Source organism: Oncorhynchus masou, chromosome 32 (assembly GCF_036934945.1).
Source record: "Oncorhynchus masou masou isolate Uvic2021 chromosome 32, UVic_Omas_1.1, whole genome shotgun sequence".
Taxonomy (NCBI): Eukaryota; Metazoa; Chordata; class Actinopteri; order Salmoniformes; family Salmonidae; genus Oncorhynchus; species Oncorhynchus masou.
In genome coordinates, this window is record NC_088243.1 from 70,233,356 (window position 1) to 70,252,737 (window position 19,382).

Below are 19,382 nucleotides of genomic sequence, written 5' to 3' on the forward strand. Positions count from 1 at the left end.
GAAACAAAGCCTGTTGCGTAGATAGGAGTGCAGTGTCTCTTGAGTTTATGGGTGAGAAGTGGTGGTGGGTGTTGTTTGACAAAGACCCCCCTGCATCCTCAGGCCTCCTATTTCGTCCTATGCCTCCATTGAAGCAGATATGCTGGCATTGTGTTTGGAGATCTCTTCACGAGATAGATCCTGCGTTAGAGATTAACTAGTACTACCCTCTCTGGTAAATGCTCTTACTGCTCTGCTGTCAATTTTTCTATCTTTGCTTCGTTCCAAGCTCTGATTATGGCAGAAATGCACATAGATATGCCCAAATCAAACATCCCTGAAGCTAGTAGAGGCTAGAGGTGTTCAGATATAAAAATACATACATTTCTAGCTGTTGTATCCGTCTGCATGATATCCCTGCTGTAGACCAAGGCACAAGGCATCCAGAGAAGCATAAGAAAGGGAGGTGTAGGCCCAGATCTCAAGGTCTATTTATATCCTGTCTTGGCCAGATGTTCCCCACTTGTCTCAGGGGGTTTAGCTAGCTAGCTGTGATGTAATGACCTGGCTGCATAGGAGATGCTCGCATCATCCGGCCCCGCTCTGCTACCTTCCAGCTGAGGTCTCCCCAGCAAACACAGAACGTACCCGTAATGTTCCCAGAAGGTTCTCCTTTGGTTATTTGCTAGCTGGGTACACTCTACAATCAGAACACCAGCTTGATGCTGCTGCACAATATAGGCTAAACCCAGCAGCTTGGGTACAACTTTGGTTTGATATGGGTTTAGTAGCCCATACAGAAAAAGTATATAATAACCTAGATTTTAACAACCAACATATATGTACATGTATTTAAGTGTATGTAAATTACAGATATAAATATATGTTTAAGCCATTAAAAAAATGTCTGTTTTCATATATTTCTACATATGTTTCTGTATTTAAATATATGCTGTGGAAATAGATTTAGACAGTATGCTGTGGTTGGTTGTAAAATATATTCCCAAATATATTTCAGAATTATAAACTGGGTGGTTTGCTGTGGTATATCAGACCGTATACCATGGGTATGACTAAACATTTGTTTTTACTGCTCTAATTATGTTGGTAACTAGTTTATAATAGCAATGATGCACCTCTGGGTTTGTCATATATGGTCAATATACCACGGCTAAGGGCTGTGTCCTAGCAATGTGTTGCGTCGTGGATATGAACAGCTCTTAACCGTGGTATATTGGCAATATATTGGCAATATACCACACCCCTCTCAGGCCTCATTGCTTAAATAGACACTGAGTGTACAAAACATTAGGACCCATTTCCATGACATAGACTGACCAGGTGAATCCAGGTGAAAGCTATGCTCCCTTAATGATGTCATTTGTTAAATATACTTCAATCAGTGTAGATGAAGGGGAGGAAACAGGTTAAAGAAGGATTTTTAATCCTTGAGACATAGATTGTGGTTTTGTGCCATTCAGAAGGTAAATGGGCAAAATATTTTTGTGCCTTTGAACGGGGTATGGTAATAGGTGTCAGACGCACCGGTTTGAGTGTGTCAAGAACTGCAGCCCTGCTGGGTTTTTCACACTCAACAGTTTCCCGCGTGTATCAAGAATGGTCCACCCTCAAAGGACATCCAGCCAACTTGACACAACTGTGGGAAGCATTGGAGTCAACATGAACCTGTGGAACACTTTCGACACATTGTAGAGTCCATCCCCCGACGAATTGAGGCTGTTCCGGGGGCAAAAGGGGGTGCAACTCTATATTAGGAAGGTGTTCCTTATGTTTTGTACATTGTATGTTGCCATGTATTTTACGAATGGACCATTTAGTTTTTTATACCACGTACTGTAGCTAGCCTACATTAAAATGAAATGCATAGAACTACATAGTTCAGCACTAAATCACAACAGCATGCCCTAGGGAGTTTTTCCTAGCCACCATGCTTCTACAACTGCATTGCTTGCTGTTTGGGGTTTTAGACTGGGTTTCTGTACAGCACTTTGTGACATCAGCTGATGTAAGAAGGGCTTTATAAATAAATGTGATTGTATACTTTGAAAAGTTTGAATGACCAACTAAAAGAGTGCTTTCAAAATGTTTTGCTCAAATAACTTGGTCTATTGTTGAATTGTGGCATGGGAGTCACAGGTTGAATCTGAAACACAAAATATAATGTACAAATGACCACTTTGCACTTAACATCTTTATTTGAACATAATGCCTCTGAATATCAAATGCGGATTCCTTCATCTCCAATGTACATTTTCAGACTTACAAGTTGACAGTTACCCTGCGGATAATGCAGAGACAGTCAGTGAAACAATTCCACACAAGTTAAAGAATTAGGGGTTAATGTTCATGAACATTAAATTGAGACTTACAATGCAGATTCCTTCACCTCCAGTGTCGATTGCAGACTCACAAGTTGACACTTACCGTGTGGATAATGCAGAGATGGAGTCGGCTAAATCATTGCTGCACCCCCAGCTTCAAACATCTTCCCACGGCTATGGAGACAAAGTCATTGAAACAATCCCACACTAGATGGCTCATGTTCATGAACACATTTTAATTTAATTGGGAACTAGCTAGCTAAAGGACAATGACCCAACACACCTCCAGGCTGTGTAAGGGCTTTTTTACCAAGAAGGAGAGTGATGGAGTGCTGTATCAGATAACCTGGCCTCCAAAATCCCCTGACCTCAACCAAATTGAGATGGTTTGGGATGAGTCGGGCCGCAGAGTGAAGGAAAAGCAGCCAACAAGTGCTCAGCATATGTGGGAACTTCAGACCAACTCCAGACCAACTCCACACCAAAGGACACATTTTCACCGGTCTAATTGATCGTGTTTCTTGGCCCAAGCAAGTTTCTTTTTTTTTGGTGTCCTTTAGTCGTGGCTTCATTACAGCAATTTGACCATGAAGGCCTGATTCACACAGTCTCCTCCTCTGAACAGTTAATGTTGACATGTGTCTGTTACTTGAACACTGTGATGCATTTATTTGGGCTGAAATTTATGAGGCTGGTAACTCTAATGAACGTGTCCTCTGCAGCAGAGGAGTCTTCCATTCCTTTGGTGGTCCTCATAAGAGCCAGTTTCATCATAGTGCTTGATGGTTTTTGCGACTGCACTTGAAGAAACTTTCAATGTTATTGACATTTTCCGTATTGACTGGAAGATATGATATGAACATGTCTTAAAGTAATGATGGACTGTCATTTCCCTTTGCTTATTTGAGCTGTTTTTGCCATAATATTGACTTGTTTTTTTACCAAATAGAGCTATCTTCTGTATACCCCCCAACTTGTCACACACAACTGATTGGCTCAAGCACATTAAGAAGGAAATTCCACAAATTAACTTTTAACAAGGCACACCTGTTAATTGAATTCCAGGTGACTACCTCATGACGCTGGTTGAGAGAATGCCAAGCGTGTGCAAAGCTGTAATCAAGGCAAAGGGTGGCTATTTGAAGATTCTCAAATATAATATATATTTTGATTTGTTTAACACTTTTTTGGTTACTACATGATTCCATATGTGTTATTTCATAGTTTTGATGTCTTCACTATTATTCTACAATATCGAAAATTGTAAGAATAAAGGGAAAAGCCTTGAATGAGAAGGTGTTCTAAAACTTTTGACCGGTGGTGTATATATTTTATTGAAATGTATTCCAATTTATTATTTTTCGAATGGGAGTGTTTTGTATGTGCTTATTATAGATTAAGCTTAGTCTTGTACTTACAAATTATCAATGCAGAAGCTCCAGGGAAAAGGGCTTTTTAATCCAGGACTAGGCTTAATCTGTATCTGGGAAACAAACCCTTAATGTGTGGAGCTGAGAGGTTTTGGATCAAATGATTATAGGATTATCTTGATCTACATTGTTTTCATGGGCTCTGATTTGAAAGTACAGCCAATTTAGTTTCAGTAGTTTTTTTAGTCCTGCTGAAAGTGGAGGGTTGTAAAATTGCATTTGACATGAGCCTCAAAGCTGTTCCTTATTTAGCTACATCCCAATGTGTGGGCATTATTTGTTCACACCTTGTCACTGTCAGCCCATCATAACAATCCTTCATCTGCTCTGCTCCCTAGCTGCTAACATGCACTTTGTACTAAATATTGTAATCCTGATTTTAAAACTTGATGCAAGTCTGTAAAAAACAAACAAATCAATGCCTGTGTTTTAGTATGTATTTTGAATGATTGTTTTGTCTATGTGCCTTTGTCACCGATGTGAAATGGCTACCTACTTAGCGGTGGTGCGCACTAATAGCGTTTCAATCGGCGACGTCACTCGCTCTGAGACCTGAAGTAGTTGTTCCCCAAGCTCAGCAAGGGCCGTGGCTTTTGTGGAGCGATGGGTAATGATGCTTCGTGGGTGACTGTTGTTGATGTGTGCAGAGGGTCCCTGGTTCGAGCCCGGGTCGGGCGAGGGGACGGAAGCTAATACTGTTACACCTTCACATATCATTTCCTCATTAGTGGATAGCCTAATAACATTTTCTGATCTAATTTCATCTCCTCAAACAACAGGTCAACATCATCCCCATCATCGCCAAATCAGACGCCATCTCCAAAAGCGAGCTGACCAAGTTCAAGATCAAGATCACCAGTGAGCTGGTCAGCAACGGTGTTCTGATCTACCAATTCCCCATCGACGATGAGACGGTGGCAGAGATCAACTCCACCATGAACGTAAGATAACCCTTCTATGATGCTGCTCATTTTAGTTCAGCAGCATTTCAGAAAGTTATACAGACTTACTAGTTATAGTTGAGAAGTATGAGATTGACTGACAAGGTTTGGTTAGGAAGAAATATCAAGTGAATACGATAGTTGATGCTTTTCATGGATTTTTTTTTTTGTGAGGCCAAGTAATACAATATACGTACATCTACAGGAGTAGATGTAGTTGTGTATCTGTTCCCCTCGAGTGAGTTTCCTTTCACTATGAGTTGTGAGTCATTTATTCTGTTAATTCTCAGAACATTGAAACAGCAGCACTAGAGCAGGATACGAGCACCATCTGTGTCCTCCTCCTCAACCAGTCCAGTACAGTGTATGACAATCAGCTAGCTCTTGCTACAGGAAGCTCTGTGTGGGAAAGGGCCCCTGGCCGCTGACTAACGGGCCGGGGTTAAATGAGCGGACCATGAGGAGTGACATAAGCGAGTGGAGAATGCCAATGCTTCTGACTGAGCAGAACCCAGCTGATTTGCGTTAGTCAATTAGCTCTCAAGACTCTCGCCCTCCGATCTCACGAAGACGCCACCACTCTGGCAGAAAGGCCATCCACTCCGATCACTGCAGTCAGAAGCCCTTGCTGTTGGATGAATGGAACGTGTATTAACTTGCAGTATAGACCTAACATGATTCACATCACTTGCAATTAACTTTGTGTTAGGTTCACTCTGCCAATTGTTTTGCCTGTCAAGAGATGTGCTCCAATTGATCCAAATCTAAACAAATAAATAATCAAGTTGTGTAATGGAGTGATAACATGGGATGATAATTGCAGGATGTGTCAATAGTGTGTGTGCTTGCATGATGTGTGTGATATGCGTGCTGTGTTTGATAAAAAGAGAGAAAGGCAGAAAGATGGACTCAGGTGTCACTGCATTAACGAGAATCCCTTCTGCTCCGCAGGCCCATTTGCCGTTCGCCGTGGTGGGAAGCACGGAGGAAGTGAAGATTGGCAACAAGATGGTGAAAGCGCGGCAGTACCCCTGGGGGACGGTACAGGGTAAGCTAGGTCACGTACAACAGGGGAAATGAGAGGGGGGGTGTCCTTCCATTTTTGGCCACCATTTCCCTCCCACTCATTCTGCCCCAACTCCCTTAACAACTACATTCATACCGTCAAGAGGGAAGCTATCACTACTGCTTATGTAATCTCATTCAAGTTTGTCTATTTAACAATGCATGCGCCCACTCTTCCATAACTGTATGAGCTACAGCAGCGGTTGCTTGAGTCATGTCACAAATGTCTTAGGGTTCTATGGGATTGATTTATTTCAAACGAGTCAATGATGCTTGAAAAGTGGTAGGTCATGAAACCTGTGAGCATTATCAGGGTAAGTCACTGATTTACCATAGGAATACAGATGTGAAACATCTCGTATTCTGAGTATATCAAATGACAAGATATTCAAATTATATGACACTTCCTCCATATTCCCACACCTTATCACCTGTCAATTTGTTATTTGGCCACCTTACGTGGCCCTCCACTAGATTCTAAAACCAGAAATGAACCCTCCATAGGGCATGAATGGAGCTGTGTACATTTGTTATTAGTGTTCACTGAGTATTACACATGCCTGCACATTTCAATCACAGTTAAATCAGAAATGTGTTTAAAACAAGCAATTATGTGAGTTGTGAATGTGTGGTTCTGGTCTTTTACAATGGCTGTTGTTTGTTCAATCTGTAGTGGTTAATGGATTGACCCACGTTGTCAACCAGTGGTAGTGTTTTAATCAAACGCTGTTGAGTAGTAGCTGTCTGACGTGTGTGTGTGTATGTGTGTGTGTGTGTGTGTGTGTGTGTGTGTGTGTGTGTGTGTGTGTGTCGGCAGTGGAGAATGAAAACCACTGTGACTTTGTGAAGCTGAGAGAGATGCTAATCAGGGTGAACATGGAGGATCTTAGAGAGCAGACTCACACCAGACACTACGAGCTCTACCGTCGCTGCAAGCTGGAGGAGATGGGCTTCAAGGACACAGACCCCGACTGCAAACCCTTCAGGTGAGGCTGCTTCTCTCCATATTTCCTCCTTACTTCCTGTTTCCTCTTAACTCCCTACATCCCTCAGAGACTGCATCCCGATTCTCCACCCTGCTGCACACTCCTTGTCGTGGATTTAACAATGGTGTAAACTGCCTCCACAGGGAAACCTTTTGTCTGGTTATTTATTTTCTTTAGCCACAAAACCCCTAGCAACAATAATTAGAGCTCATGGCTCAATCCGGGGCATAGAGATTGGTGGAGATCAACATGTGACATCATTGTATGCAGATTACATTTTACTTTATTGATCTGAACCAGAACATTCTCTGACATGCCTTTTATTACTGTTGGACACATAGTGCTGTGTCCATATTCAAAGTAAATTGGGAGAACTGAAATAATGCCCATCTGTAATCATGACTTCTCAAGCTTCGAAAATACATCTAAGTGGAAATAGACAAAGACATATGACATCCCTGGGAGTAGTGATACCATGCAGTCTGGAGGAGGCATATAAAATCAATTACTCTCCTTTAGTAGATAGGTTGAATCCGATGTTCAGAGATGGAGCTCGCTCCCTTTCACTATGATGCATAGGGTCAACATAATCTAAATGAATACATTAATAAGGTTGATGTATTTATTCCAGGCCCTGCCAGTTTCAATTCCATCCAACTGTTTAAAATAAAATGGCCTCTGCTCTCCAACTTTAATTGGAATGGAAAGACCTCAAGAATCTAATTGACTGTTTAACACTTCCTCTAGAAAGCTGGAGGTCTTGGACTAACTCATAGGAAGATGTATTACTGGGCTGTACAACTGCTTTCACTTAAACAATGGAAATCAGTCTATCCTCCTATTGAAGCCGTACATGTAATACGTTGTGATCTAAAATATATTCACTATATTCACTACTAAAAACAGACAGTCCAATGATTCTCAATGTCATTAATGTTTTGGAAAATGTACATTAATTCATGAGGTGGAACAAATATCGCCAGGCACCCCTATTTGGAATAACCCCACCTTACCTCCAGTGTTTAATGATAACACCTTTATGTCCTTGTTCCAAAGTGGCATTATGAATTTTGAACATGGATCTCTACTAATTCAATCAATTACAAGAAAGACTTGGATTATCCAAGGCCGATTTCTTTTAAGTTCTTCCATTCAGAAAGCTTATTCAATCACTTCAACAGAATCTAGATGAACCGACGGCTTCTAGCATAGAAAAAATATGGAAAAAGGCTGCTACGCTAAAGAAGTTGATTGCCAAGTTATATCAAGGGTTGATTTAAACTCTACCAGATGGTTCAGAACCTAGATGGAAACCATGGGAAACAGATCTAAAGGAAGAAATTGAGGAGAACTATTGGTCACAGATATGTTCCAAGATGGCATAGCAGTCGGATGTCTATTTGGCCTGTCCCGTCCCATGTATATATAGTTTTATTCGTATATATTTTTTTATATTTTTAATCTTAATTTCCATCTACGGACTGAACATACTCTCCTGCAACCCTCCTCACCCAATGTGGTACGGATCTGCAATTCTTTTACACTTTGGAACTGGAACCTCCATTAGAAGCTAGCCAGCTAACTAGCTACTAGCTAGTAGTCAGTTAGCCAGTGCTAGCGGTCATCACCGTTAACTCGGACATCAGCCAGCCTCAGCCCGGTCAATTCCTGCCAGTCTGCACAGCGCGATATCAACACAGAGCATACTGGACTGCTTTTTCCATACCACATCTCTGGATTCCTACCGCAAGCTCTGAACCTTTACACCGGATCATCGCAGCTAGCTGCTATCCGAGTGCCTACTCCTGGCTAACGTCTCTGTCTCGAAGCAAGCACCAGTTAGCCTGGAGCAAGCCTCGAGCTAGGCCCATCTCCCGGCTAGCCAAAGAGGTCATCCAGCCAATTATTGTGCTACAATAACTATTTTGCCAATTGGCTTGGACCCTTTTCCTGCTGACATGGAGCCCCACCGATCCATCACGACCGGTCTACCGACGTAACTGTCCGAGGGGGTCTCAACAGGCTATTCTGTTATGATGTCGCCGAAGAATCATCTACTAGCCCCGGCCCGCTAGCTTTTCTGAACGATGTGTCCCCTGCTCGCCTAGCGTAGTAGTGACTACAGAACGGCACCCTGACTCACCTATTGCTGCTCCTTTGACCCTTTGACCCAATGATTACTCAGCTACTCAGCTGATGCACTCTGGACTGTTTCAATAACACGGTACCTCTTTTTGTTTACTTGTCGGCCCCAGCCTCAAACTTAGGTCCTGTATGTACCTAACTAACCCGCCCGCCCATTCATCGCCAATTACCCATTGTTATCTTAGCTCTCCTGATCAACACCTGTGTTTGCTTTATGTCTCTCTCTAAGGTCAATATGCCTTGTCTACTGCTGCCTTGGCTAGTTTTTACTGTTTTATTTCACTGTAGAGCCCTCAGTCCCGCTCAAAATGCCTTAGATAGCTCTTTGTCCCACCCCATGCACATGCGGAGACCTCACCTGGCTTAAATGGTGCCTCCAGAGATGAAACCTCTCTCATTTTCACTCAATGCCTAGGTTTACCTCCACTATACTCACATCTTACCTTACCATTGTCTGTACGTTATGCCCTGAATGTATTCTACCATGCCCAGAAATCTGCTCCTTTTATTCTCTGTCCCCAATGCACTAGATGACCAGTTCTTATAGCCTTTAGCCTTACCCTTATCCTACTCCTCCTCTTTTCCTCTGGTGATGTAGAGGTTAACCCAGGCCCTGTAGTCCCCAGTTCCACTCCTATTCCCCAGGCGCTATCTTTTGTTGACTTCTGTAACCGTAAAAGCCTTGGTTTCATGCATGCTAACATTAGAAGCCTCCTCCCTAAGTTTGTTTTATTCACTGCTTTAGTACACTCCACCAACCCTGATGTCCTAGCCATGTCTGAATCCTGGCTTAGGAAGGCCACCAAAAATTCTGGAATTTCCATTCCCAACTACAACATTTTCCTCCAAGATAGAACTGCCAAAGGGGGTGGAGTTGCAATCTACTGCAGAGATAGCCTGTAGAGTTCTGTCATGCTATCCAGGTCTGTGCCCAAACAGTTTGAGCTCCTACTTTTAAAAATACACCTTTCCAGAAATAAGTCTCTCACTGTTGCCGCTTGTTATTGACCCCCCTCAGCCTCCAGCTGTGCCCTGGACACCATATGTGAATTAATTGCCCCCCATTAATCTTCAGAGTTTGTACTGTTATGTGACCTAAACTGGGATATGCTTAACACCCCTACCGTCCTACAATCTAAGCTGGATGCCCTCAATCTCATACAAATAATCAAGGAACCTACCAGGTACAACCCTAAGTCCGTAAACACGGGCACCCTCTTAGATATCATCCTGACCAACCTGCCCTCTAAATACACCTCTGCTCTCATCAACCAGGATCTCAGAGATCACTGCCTCATTGCCTGCGTTCACGGTCAAACGACCACCCTTCATCACTGTCAAACGCTCCCTAAAACACTTCAGCGAGCAGTTCTTTCTAATCAACCTGGCCCGGAAATCCTGGAGGGATATTGACCTCATCCTCATCTGCACCCCCCACAGCAACTTGCCCAATCCTCCCCCATTTCTCCTTCTTTCCTGAAATCACAAGTGCAATACATCAAAATAAAGCTTAACTTGTTGTTAATCCATCCGCCGTGTCAGATTTCAAAAAGGCTTTACGGCGAAAGCAAACCATGTGATTATCTGAGGACAGCGCCCAGCACACAAATGCATAACAAATCATTTTCAACCAGGGAGTTGCGACACGAAAGTCAGAAATAGCGATATAATATATGCCTTACCTTTGAAGATCTTCTTCTGTTGGCACTCCAAAAGGTCCCAGTTAAATTACAAATGGTCCTTTTGTTTGATAATGTCCTTCTTTATATCCATAAAAACTCAGTTTACCTGGCACGCTTCAGTCAATAATCCACTCGGTTTCCTCTTTCAAAATGCATACACAATGAATCCCAAGCGTTAGCGATAAACGTATCCAAACAAGTCAATCAATGTTTATAATCAAACCTTAGGTGCCCTAATACGCAAATAAACAATACAATTTAAGACGGAGAATCGTTATTGTCTTTACCGGAGAAAAATACCAAAGAACGCGCTCTCATTCACACGACTGGAAACACTACAGCCAAAATGGGAGCCACCTAGAAAAACTACAATTTCTGGCTCATTTTTTCCAAAAACCAGCCTGAAACCCTTTCTAAATACTGTTGACATCAAGTGGAAGCCCTAGGAACTGCAATCGGGCACAATTTCGCCCTATTATAAAAGTGCCAGCAATTGAAATCTTTTTTTTGGGGGGGGGGGTTGTCCTCGGGGTGGGATGGTTTGTCCTCGGTGTTGTGCCTGCCATTTCAGTTCTGTTATACTCACAGGCATTATTTTAACAGTTTTAGAAACTTTTAAAGCATATCCTAGCTTCTGGGCCTGAGTAGCAGGCAGTTTACTTTGGGCACGCTTTTCATCCGGACTTCAAAATACCGCCCCCTATCCCAAGGAAGTTAACAAACTTCTAGGCGCGCTTCAATGCCATGCAACACTCCTTCCATAGTCTCCAACTGCTCTTAAATGCAAGTAAAACTAAATGCATGCTCTTCAACCGATCGCTGCCCGCACCTGCCCGCCCATCCAGCATCACTACCCTGGACGGTTCTGACTTAGAAGATGTGGACAACTACAAATACCTAGGTATCTGGTTAGACTGTAAACTCTCCTCCCAGCTACTCCAATCAAAAATGTCATCAAGAATCTACTTCCTATTTCGCAACATAGCATCCTTCATTCATGCTGCCAAACGTACCCTCGTAAAACTGACTATCCTACTGATCCTTGACTTCAGCGATGTCGTTTACAAAATAGCCTCCAACACTCTACTCAGCAAATTGGATGTAGTCTATCACAGTGCCATCCGTTTTGTCACCATAGCCCCATATACTACCCACCACTGCGACCTGTATGCTCTCGTTGGCTCGCCCTCGCTTCATATTCGTCACCAAACCCACTGGCTCCAGGTCATCTATAAGTCTTTGCTTGGTAAATCCCCGCCTTATCTCAGCTCACTGGTCACCATAGCAGCACCCACCTGTAGCACGCGCTCCAGCAGGTATATTTCACTGGTCATCCCCAAAGCCAACTCCTCCTTTGGCTACCTTTCCTTCCAGTTATCTGCTGCCAATGACTTGAACGAATTGCAAAAATCACTGAAGCTGGAGACTCATATCTCCCTCACTAACTTTAAGCATCAGCTGTCAGAGCAGCTTACCGATCATTGCACCTGTACATAGCCCATCTGTAAATAGCCCACCCAACTACCTCATCCCTATATTGTTTTTTTTTTCACCTTTGCACCCCAGTATCTCTACTTGCACATTCATCTTATGCACATCTATCACTCCAGTGTTTAATTGTAATTATTTCGCCACTATGGCCTATTTATTGCCTTACTTCCCTAATCTTACCTCATTTTCACACACTGTATATAGACTTTTCTATTGTGTTATTGACTGTACGTTTGTTTATTCCATGTGTAACTCTATGTTGTTGTTTGTGTCGCATTGCTTTGCTTTATCTTGGCCAGGTTGATTCATACCTGCTCCTACAACAGTAGACAGAAACTACTGCAATTTAATATAATTCATAGGACTTACTACACTCCTGCCAGAATGCATCTAATGCACCCAGAAATGCCACATCTCTGGGAACCCTAGGAACCCTATTACATATGCTGTGGTCCTGTGGTAAAATGACAATGTATGTGCTATCGTTTCATTGTGTTTAGTCATTCATATATATTTATACAAGATTATGTCTGTTGGGAAATGTAAATATTGGTGATCAATATCAGAGGACATTTTGTAATCTAGGTCTAATTGCTGCAAAAAATGGAACCCCATCAATTGGAAAGCCTTCAATAACAAACAGGAGGACTGAACTATCTAGCTACAATCCCATAAGACTATATATTATAAAATGAAACATAAACCAGGCATGTTTGACCGAATTTGGAAAATATATGTTGACCACCTTAAAGAATGCTTTGTATAGTGTGCGTTTTATTTTTGTGTTGTAGTCATGTAGAAAACCCTTTTTTAATTTTTTTTAAAATAGTTTAAAAAAATAAAGGAACTCCCTCCAGTCAATTCCCGAACATAATTCCAATGCTTTGAACTCCATGGCGAGGAGTGTGCCAGAGCACTCTTTAGGAGAAGGGTGAAGAAACGGTACGCACCACTTTCCACTTTCTACCACCCCCTTAGTTAATCACAACCACTTGTATCATTTTGATTTAAATGGCAATCTGCTCTATTCCACTGTAATGATAGACATAGTACTAACATATATGACTCATTAGTATGACATCATTTATGTCTTTCCTCTTTATGTGTGGACCCCAGTCTGCAGGAGACGTACGAAGCCAAGAGGAACGAGTTCATGGGAGAGCTGCAGAAGAAAGAGGAAGAGATGAGGCAGATGTTCGTCCAGAGAGTCAAGGAAAAGGAGGCTGAGCTGAAGGAGGCAGAGAAAGAGGTTTGTGTATGTGTGTATACAGGAAGGTATCTATTTTACTAGTTAACGCTGTAATTTTGCCCTGTCATCACCAATCCTACCAACCTAAGAAGAACTAGGGTTACATGTGCGACATCTCTGTTTGCTACAGATATCACACCAAAATTAGTTTCTATCTGAGATGTAAGTCTTCTCCCTCGCAACACAGCTGCACGAGAAGTTTGACCGGCTCAAGAAGCTGCACCAGGATGAGAAGAAGAAGCTGGAGGACAAGAAGAAATCCCTGGATGACGAGCTCAACGGGTTCAAGCAGAAAAAGACGGCCGCTGAGCTCCTACAGTCCCAGGCTCTGCAGGCAGGGGGCTCCACCACACTCAAGAGGGACAAGGAGAGGAAAAAGTAAGTGTCTCCTGCGTTCACCTCCCTACTACTCACACAGCAGGCAGTGTTCGGGGTCATGGTCATTAGGCACCCAAACAGAATTGAACAGACTGAAACAGGGAGGGACTCCCTGGACCTGTCAAATGAGAAATGCTCATTTTCATGTTTAGTTCGAAACGCTTTAACATGGTTCATGTTGCCTGCCTTAATGAACACAACCCAGCTATACTTGAGGATTCCTTAGGGATACTAGACTGGAGCAGTCTGATCTAGGAGGATCAAAGACCAACTGGATATATTGTGACTATAGTGTTTCCCCTAGATTGTTTTCCAGGCTGAGCACAAAGGCCCCCAAATCAACATTCAGAGCCTCATTCACCAAAATGAGGGGTGCTCCGCCTATACAATAATAGGGGAACACTGGGTCATTCATTCCACTTAGAATAGGTGCCATCCAAAATTATGTAGTACTGTCCTTCCCTATCCACGCATGTGTATTTGGTGATACAGATAGTGGGATGGACTGATCAAAATAGAAATGTGATTTAATTCTGTGCTGTATGTATGTGGACCACTGTATGCTGTTGTTGCATCACTGCACCTCAGATATAAAGAAGCCTGGCACACACCACACCTAGAAAAACAACAAACTCCTTATCGAAGCTTTAATTTGCCTTGTGTCGATGCATTTCCAGGAACTCTTTGCCTGGCCGTTAATGTCACTGAGCACTAAGTGGTTTCTCTCCCCAGTCTAATGGATGAGTGATAATCAACGGAACTGACTGATTACTTTGAAATGGAGGAGCAATAGATGTCGTGATGCTTAGCTTAACAGTCTAGCAAGCCTTTGCTCTTATTCCTTTATAACTATGGTATAGAGGTGGACTTGCTATTCTAGAGGTGGAGTGCTATATCTAGTAACATCCTAAACCAGATGTAAACCAGATTCATCTATATTAGACTTGGTATTACAGGAATCTGATTGTATTGACCCTAGACTAGGGACACTGCTGGTATAGGCCTATATCCCATAGGAATGTTGGTCGTCATTTTTACAGCTTGTTTTATCTGTAGTATAAGGGCTGCAGTATTAGGGCCATGGTGACAGAGTTGTTGTCGTGGGTCCCTTCATGTTGGTAATCACTCCTGGTTGTGTATTCAAGCTGATGTGAGACCTGTCACCGGCCCCGTTAGAAAGAAAGAAGACACTTGCACTGAGAAAGTTTTTTTTTCCATTCTAAATGATTTTCTTTACAGTTCTTCTGTCCTTTCTCTCCACTATCTCTGAACTCTGGACTTTTCCCCCCTGCCAGGCAGCTGTTTTTCCACCTCACATGGTTCACTTTACTCTCCTCCCCATTCACTTCATGTCTCTGGGTTACTGATCAAAACATTATTGGCCAGTTTCCTGGACACAGATTAAGGCTTGACCTAGACTAAAAAGCCTAGCTTAATCTTGTCTGAGAAACTGGCCGTATGAATGATAGTTAATACTTCCTCGTTTGCTAAACATATGGATCCCAAACTTGGAGCATTTCTAGTTCCTTATCTAAGTGCAAAATATAAGCCTGTAGATAGCTTATGCTACAAATTAATGTTTTGTTCAGGAACCAAAGGACATGAGCATGGCATGTTTTAGTGAGTGGTGTAGATGTGACATGTGTATGTATTGCCGCGTTCAAGACAACTCGGTTGTAGAAAGATGAGGCCCAAGTTTCCCACTTTGAAAATATCTGAATCAGCCAATAGAAAGTTCTACACAAAAAAAAAACATATTTAACCTAGTTTCCAAGCTGTCTTGAATGCACCATATTTCTCCTGTGAGTGCATGTGTCACCTATGTTCATCCATGCTGTTTTACAGTTAACTCCTCCACTTGCTGCATGCTGCATGAGGCATCTTGTCCTGGTAAGGCTTGCATACTCAACTGTTCCCCTGGTAACCAATGACAAAAAGCACATAAATCAATGTTTAAATACATGTTAATCAGATGTGAGTTCAACACATATTTGAACTTAAATGAGAAGGGAGTCCTCAAATTATAATTAGAAATGTATTTCAATAAGTATTTTAACTTCTAGCAGCTGGTAGAAATGCAGGCAACAATATGTCTACTATCAACACCACAACAATCTGCTTTTGTGGTCCACCCTGCCCAGCCACTACACAAAGAGACATTCAGAGTCCTGTAGAAACTGCAGGGTCACGCTAGTGCTCTGTTCAGCTACAGTGCCAATCCTTGTGTACAAGGATTTTTTATAGCAATGTTTTTGTTGTTGATCCTTCAGCTGTTTGACACCCACCTCTTTGTTGATACAAAAGAAAAACCCACTGAGAGATTCGCTATTCATACAGCCTCAGCCATACACTCATCAACAGAACGGGTTCCAAAAGGGTTCTTCGGCTGTCCATAAAGTAAGGAGCCTTGCACGAGCCTATCTCCTGTTTCTGTAGCGTGAGTCAGCTTGAAGTAAACCCCTGGACAGGACACTAGTCTATCACAGGACCTTACCCCCAAACCTTGATGCTGAATGCCAAGCAGAGACACATCAGGTCCCATTTTTATAGTCTTTGGTATGACCTGGCCGGGATGGAACTCCCAACCTTCCAATCCCAGGGCGGAAACTCTAACCACAAGGCCACTGAGTTGGTGTGGTGTCTATTAGCATACCAAGTCAATTTAGTTTCAACAGATACTCTAAATCTCCCCACCCCCATTCACTCATAAGTCCTATAAACAGTAACAACCTAAGTACATGTTCTTTTCAACGTGACATTTTACCACTAACATGAAGAATGTGATTCTGTCAGTTGATTAAAAAGTATGTCTATCACAGGAAGTTGGTGGCACCTTCATTGGCGAGGACAGGCTCGTGGTAATGGCTGGTTTCCATGTGTTTGATGCCATTCCATTAGTGCCGTTTCGGCCATTATTATGAGCCGTCCTCCCTTCAGCAGCCTCCTGTGGTATCTACCAGTGTTAGCGTTAACCCCTACAAAGCAGTAATGGTCCTTCTCTCTCATTTCCAGTTAAGGATTCCTGTAGGAATGATTTTTCACCCCATCCCTGGCAGTGCCATGCTGTTCTCTGTGCCCTCCAGCCCCCCCCCCTCCCCCATTCCAAACCCCACACATGCCCCTGCACTGTGGAAGAATCCAGCCATTACTGTGAATGGGAATCCTTGACTCAAACACATCCTTTTTGCGCTAAAGATGCTTGTTTTTGTACGTTCTTTTTGTTACGAGCCATCATCCTCTGTTTGCCTGTTTGCTTTCTGTTGGAAAGTAGATTTATTTTCTTGTTGTTTTTGTTGTTGACCTGTTCTGCATGTCTGAGTGTGCTTTTTACTTTTACATGCACAACTACTGCACAACTACTGTTGTGACAGGCAGGAGTTTGTGGAGGCTAAGGTGAAATGTATATCAGCTGTGGTCTGACCAGGCCAGTGGAGTGTGTGTGTGTGTGTGTGTGTGTGTGTGTGTGTGTGTGTGTGTGTGTGTGTGTGTGTGTGTGTGTGTGTGTGTGTGTGTGTGTGTGGTGTGTGTGGTGTGTGTGTGTGTGTGTGTGTGTGTGTGTGTGTGTGTGTGTGTGTGTGTGTGTGTGTGTGTGTGTGTGTGTGTGTGTGTGTGGTGTGTGTGGTGTGTGTGTGTGTGTGGACACGTGTTTACTATACTTGTAAGTACCTGAAGTCTTCTCAAGAATAGTAAACCAACTAACATTCAGAGAAGAGAGGACATTTTGTTGGTCTTCACTTGTAATATGACTATTTTAGGGTTAGATTTTGGGTTCAAATTAGGGTTAGAGGTTAAGATTAGGTTAAGAGTTAGGGTTAGAGGTTAAGATTAGGTTAAGGGTTAGGGTTAGCGGTTAGGGAAAATTTGATTTTGAATGGAAATCAGTTGTTGGTCCCCCAAAAGACCTCACTAGTATAGTAAGACAGCTGTCTGTGTGCGTACTCATTAGCATCTTCAGGTCCATGTTTCAGACCACCACTATTCTACTCACTACCAGGGTATAATCAACCACTCCAATAGTATGACATTATGACGATGTGCGCTGATATCGTGTTGCAATATAATGTGTAATTATTGAAAATTAAGATACTATTATTGTATGTTTTGAATGAGGGTATGTTGTCCACCACCTATCAAGAGAGTAGCCTAGTTCCAGATCTGTTTGTGCTTTTGCCTGCTCATAACATGGCATGAATAATGAGTTACAGGGAGTTGGCATGACAGCACAAACAGACTGGCACTCAGGCTACGGAGAGAGTGAGTGTTAGTCAACTGCTGATGTTATTTCATCTTAGCCTAGTGCATGTGCAAATATTAATGATTTCTTGTCATGTCTTTGCACATTCCTCATTGTTTTTCATATACTGTACGCTATCTGCATACTTGTTAGCTTTTCACGTTTGCACATTTTACACAAATGTGATTTTGTATATTTCCAGTGCAATTGTGACTTTTAGATTTTTTTCTACATATAACATCATATTTGAAGCCTTTTAACCAAATAACAATAATGTAGGGATCAGTATTGCACTTGTATCAGTGTTACACAAAAAATACTTCATCTCCAAGGGAAATAAAGAGGGAATTTCACCAAATATTTCAACTGTGGCCACGATTATTGTGTATGAAATATTTAATGGAGCAATAACATAGTATGTAAGTGGGTTCTGCATGTGAGGATATTAGGGTTTCACATAGATTCTGATTACAGTTGAAAACACTAGCTTTGGTCTACATATTTAACTCTCATTCAAGGGTTTTGAGATATCACGCCATTGTTATTGTCAAAACAACTCTCCTTACAGAGCTTTACAGAGCAAAATTGTCCGCTAACCTGATTTCTTAGGGCTGGATCCTAACTTGGGATATGCGCACGTAACTTGGAATTTCACATAAATCCTGAATTGAATTCAGTGGGAGACTTGCATGAGCATTTTAGTATTCAGCCTTATACTACTGCACTGCTTTTGTCTGAACAAACTGAGCCAGCAGTCATTCTCCATCCCTCCTGGAGAAACAGGATAGGAACACTCCTTTAATTGGCAGATAAGTGTCAGTGCCAATGAGATTGTTGGGTTTTATTTTCTAATCCACTTCCTTCACATCTGTATCTTGAGGACAGGGTGTTGTTTATCAGAAAAACATTTCCACCCTCCAAAAACATGTCTGTGTGTCCTTGCTCAATATAATCATGTGGGACAGTTGGTCTGACGAGTGTCCACAGATGTGGGCCTTTTGTTTCCATCTAAATATATTGAAATGGTCTCTTATACGCTTACACATTCTTGTACAAGGGTGTAGTAGGTATGGTTTACAACTTCTCACAATCCCTTCTCAAGTTGCTCTTTGTCTCAACATTTCTGGGGAACTGTTGTCCTCAGCTCTTTGGGTTGGCAGGGTGTGCCTTGGTGTGTGGTGTCATTCACACCCTGCTTCAGTCCCGCTGTTCACTGCTCTATGTATTTACCTTTCCTTTGCAGTAATCCCTGGCTCTGCACTGAGTAGGTGCTTCCACCCTCAAGCTTTGCTAAGGGACCAGGCATTGTGGGTAGCCGGTACCCCAAGGCTGAGGAGAGGCATTGCGGACCCTGGTTTCAAAAAACATTAATCTGCTCAATGTACTAACTAAAAGATACCCCTATACAGTTGAAGTCGGAAGTTTACATACACTTAGTTTGGAGTCATTAAAACTTGTTT

The 19,382-nt window shown here is 42.4% G+C and overlaps 1 protein-coding gene across 7 annotated transcripts in view; it reads left to right on the plus strand.

The window, feature by feature from the left end:
- LOC135526545 (septin-6-like) overlaps positions 1 to 19,382 on the plus strand; it is a 35,778-nt gene that overhangs the window by 12,842 nt on the left and 3,554 nt on the right. Inside the window, exons 5-12 of one of the 7 annotated variants that reach the window (XR_010453299.1) lie at positions 4,531 to 4,692; positions 5,644 to 5,740; positions 6,575 to 6,743; positions 13,178 to 13,310; positions 13,498 to 13,688; positions 15,534 to 15,578; positions 15,959 to 16,085; positions 16,701 to 18,288. Coding sequence is in view for 4 of the 7 variants with exons in the window: in XM_064955014.1 (XP_064811086.1) it covers positions 4,531 to 4,692; positions 5,644 to 5,740; positions 6,575 to 6,743; positions 13,178 to 13,310; positions 13,498 to 13,688; positions 15,534 to 15,537 (756 nt within the window). In the remaining 3 variants the exon portion in view is untranslated. Of the gene's footprint in view, positions 1 to 4,530; positions 4,693 to 5,643; positions 5,741 to 6,574; positions 6,744 to 13,177; positions 13,311 to 13,497; positions 13,689 to 15,533; positions 16,086 to 16,700; positions 18,289 to 19,382 lie in introns of those variants that run through there. The other 6 variants (XR_010453300.1, XR_010453298.1, XM_064955014.1 and 3 more) reach the window with 6 other exon arrangements.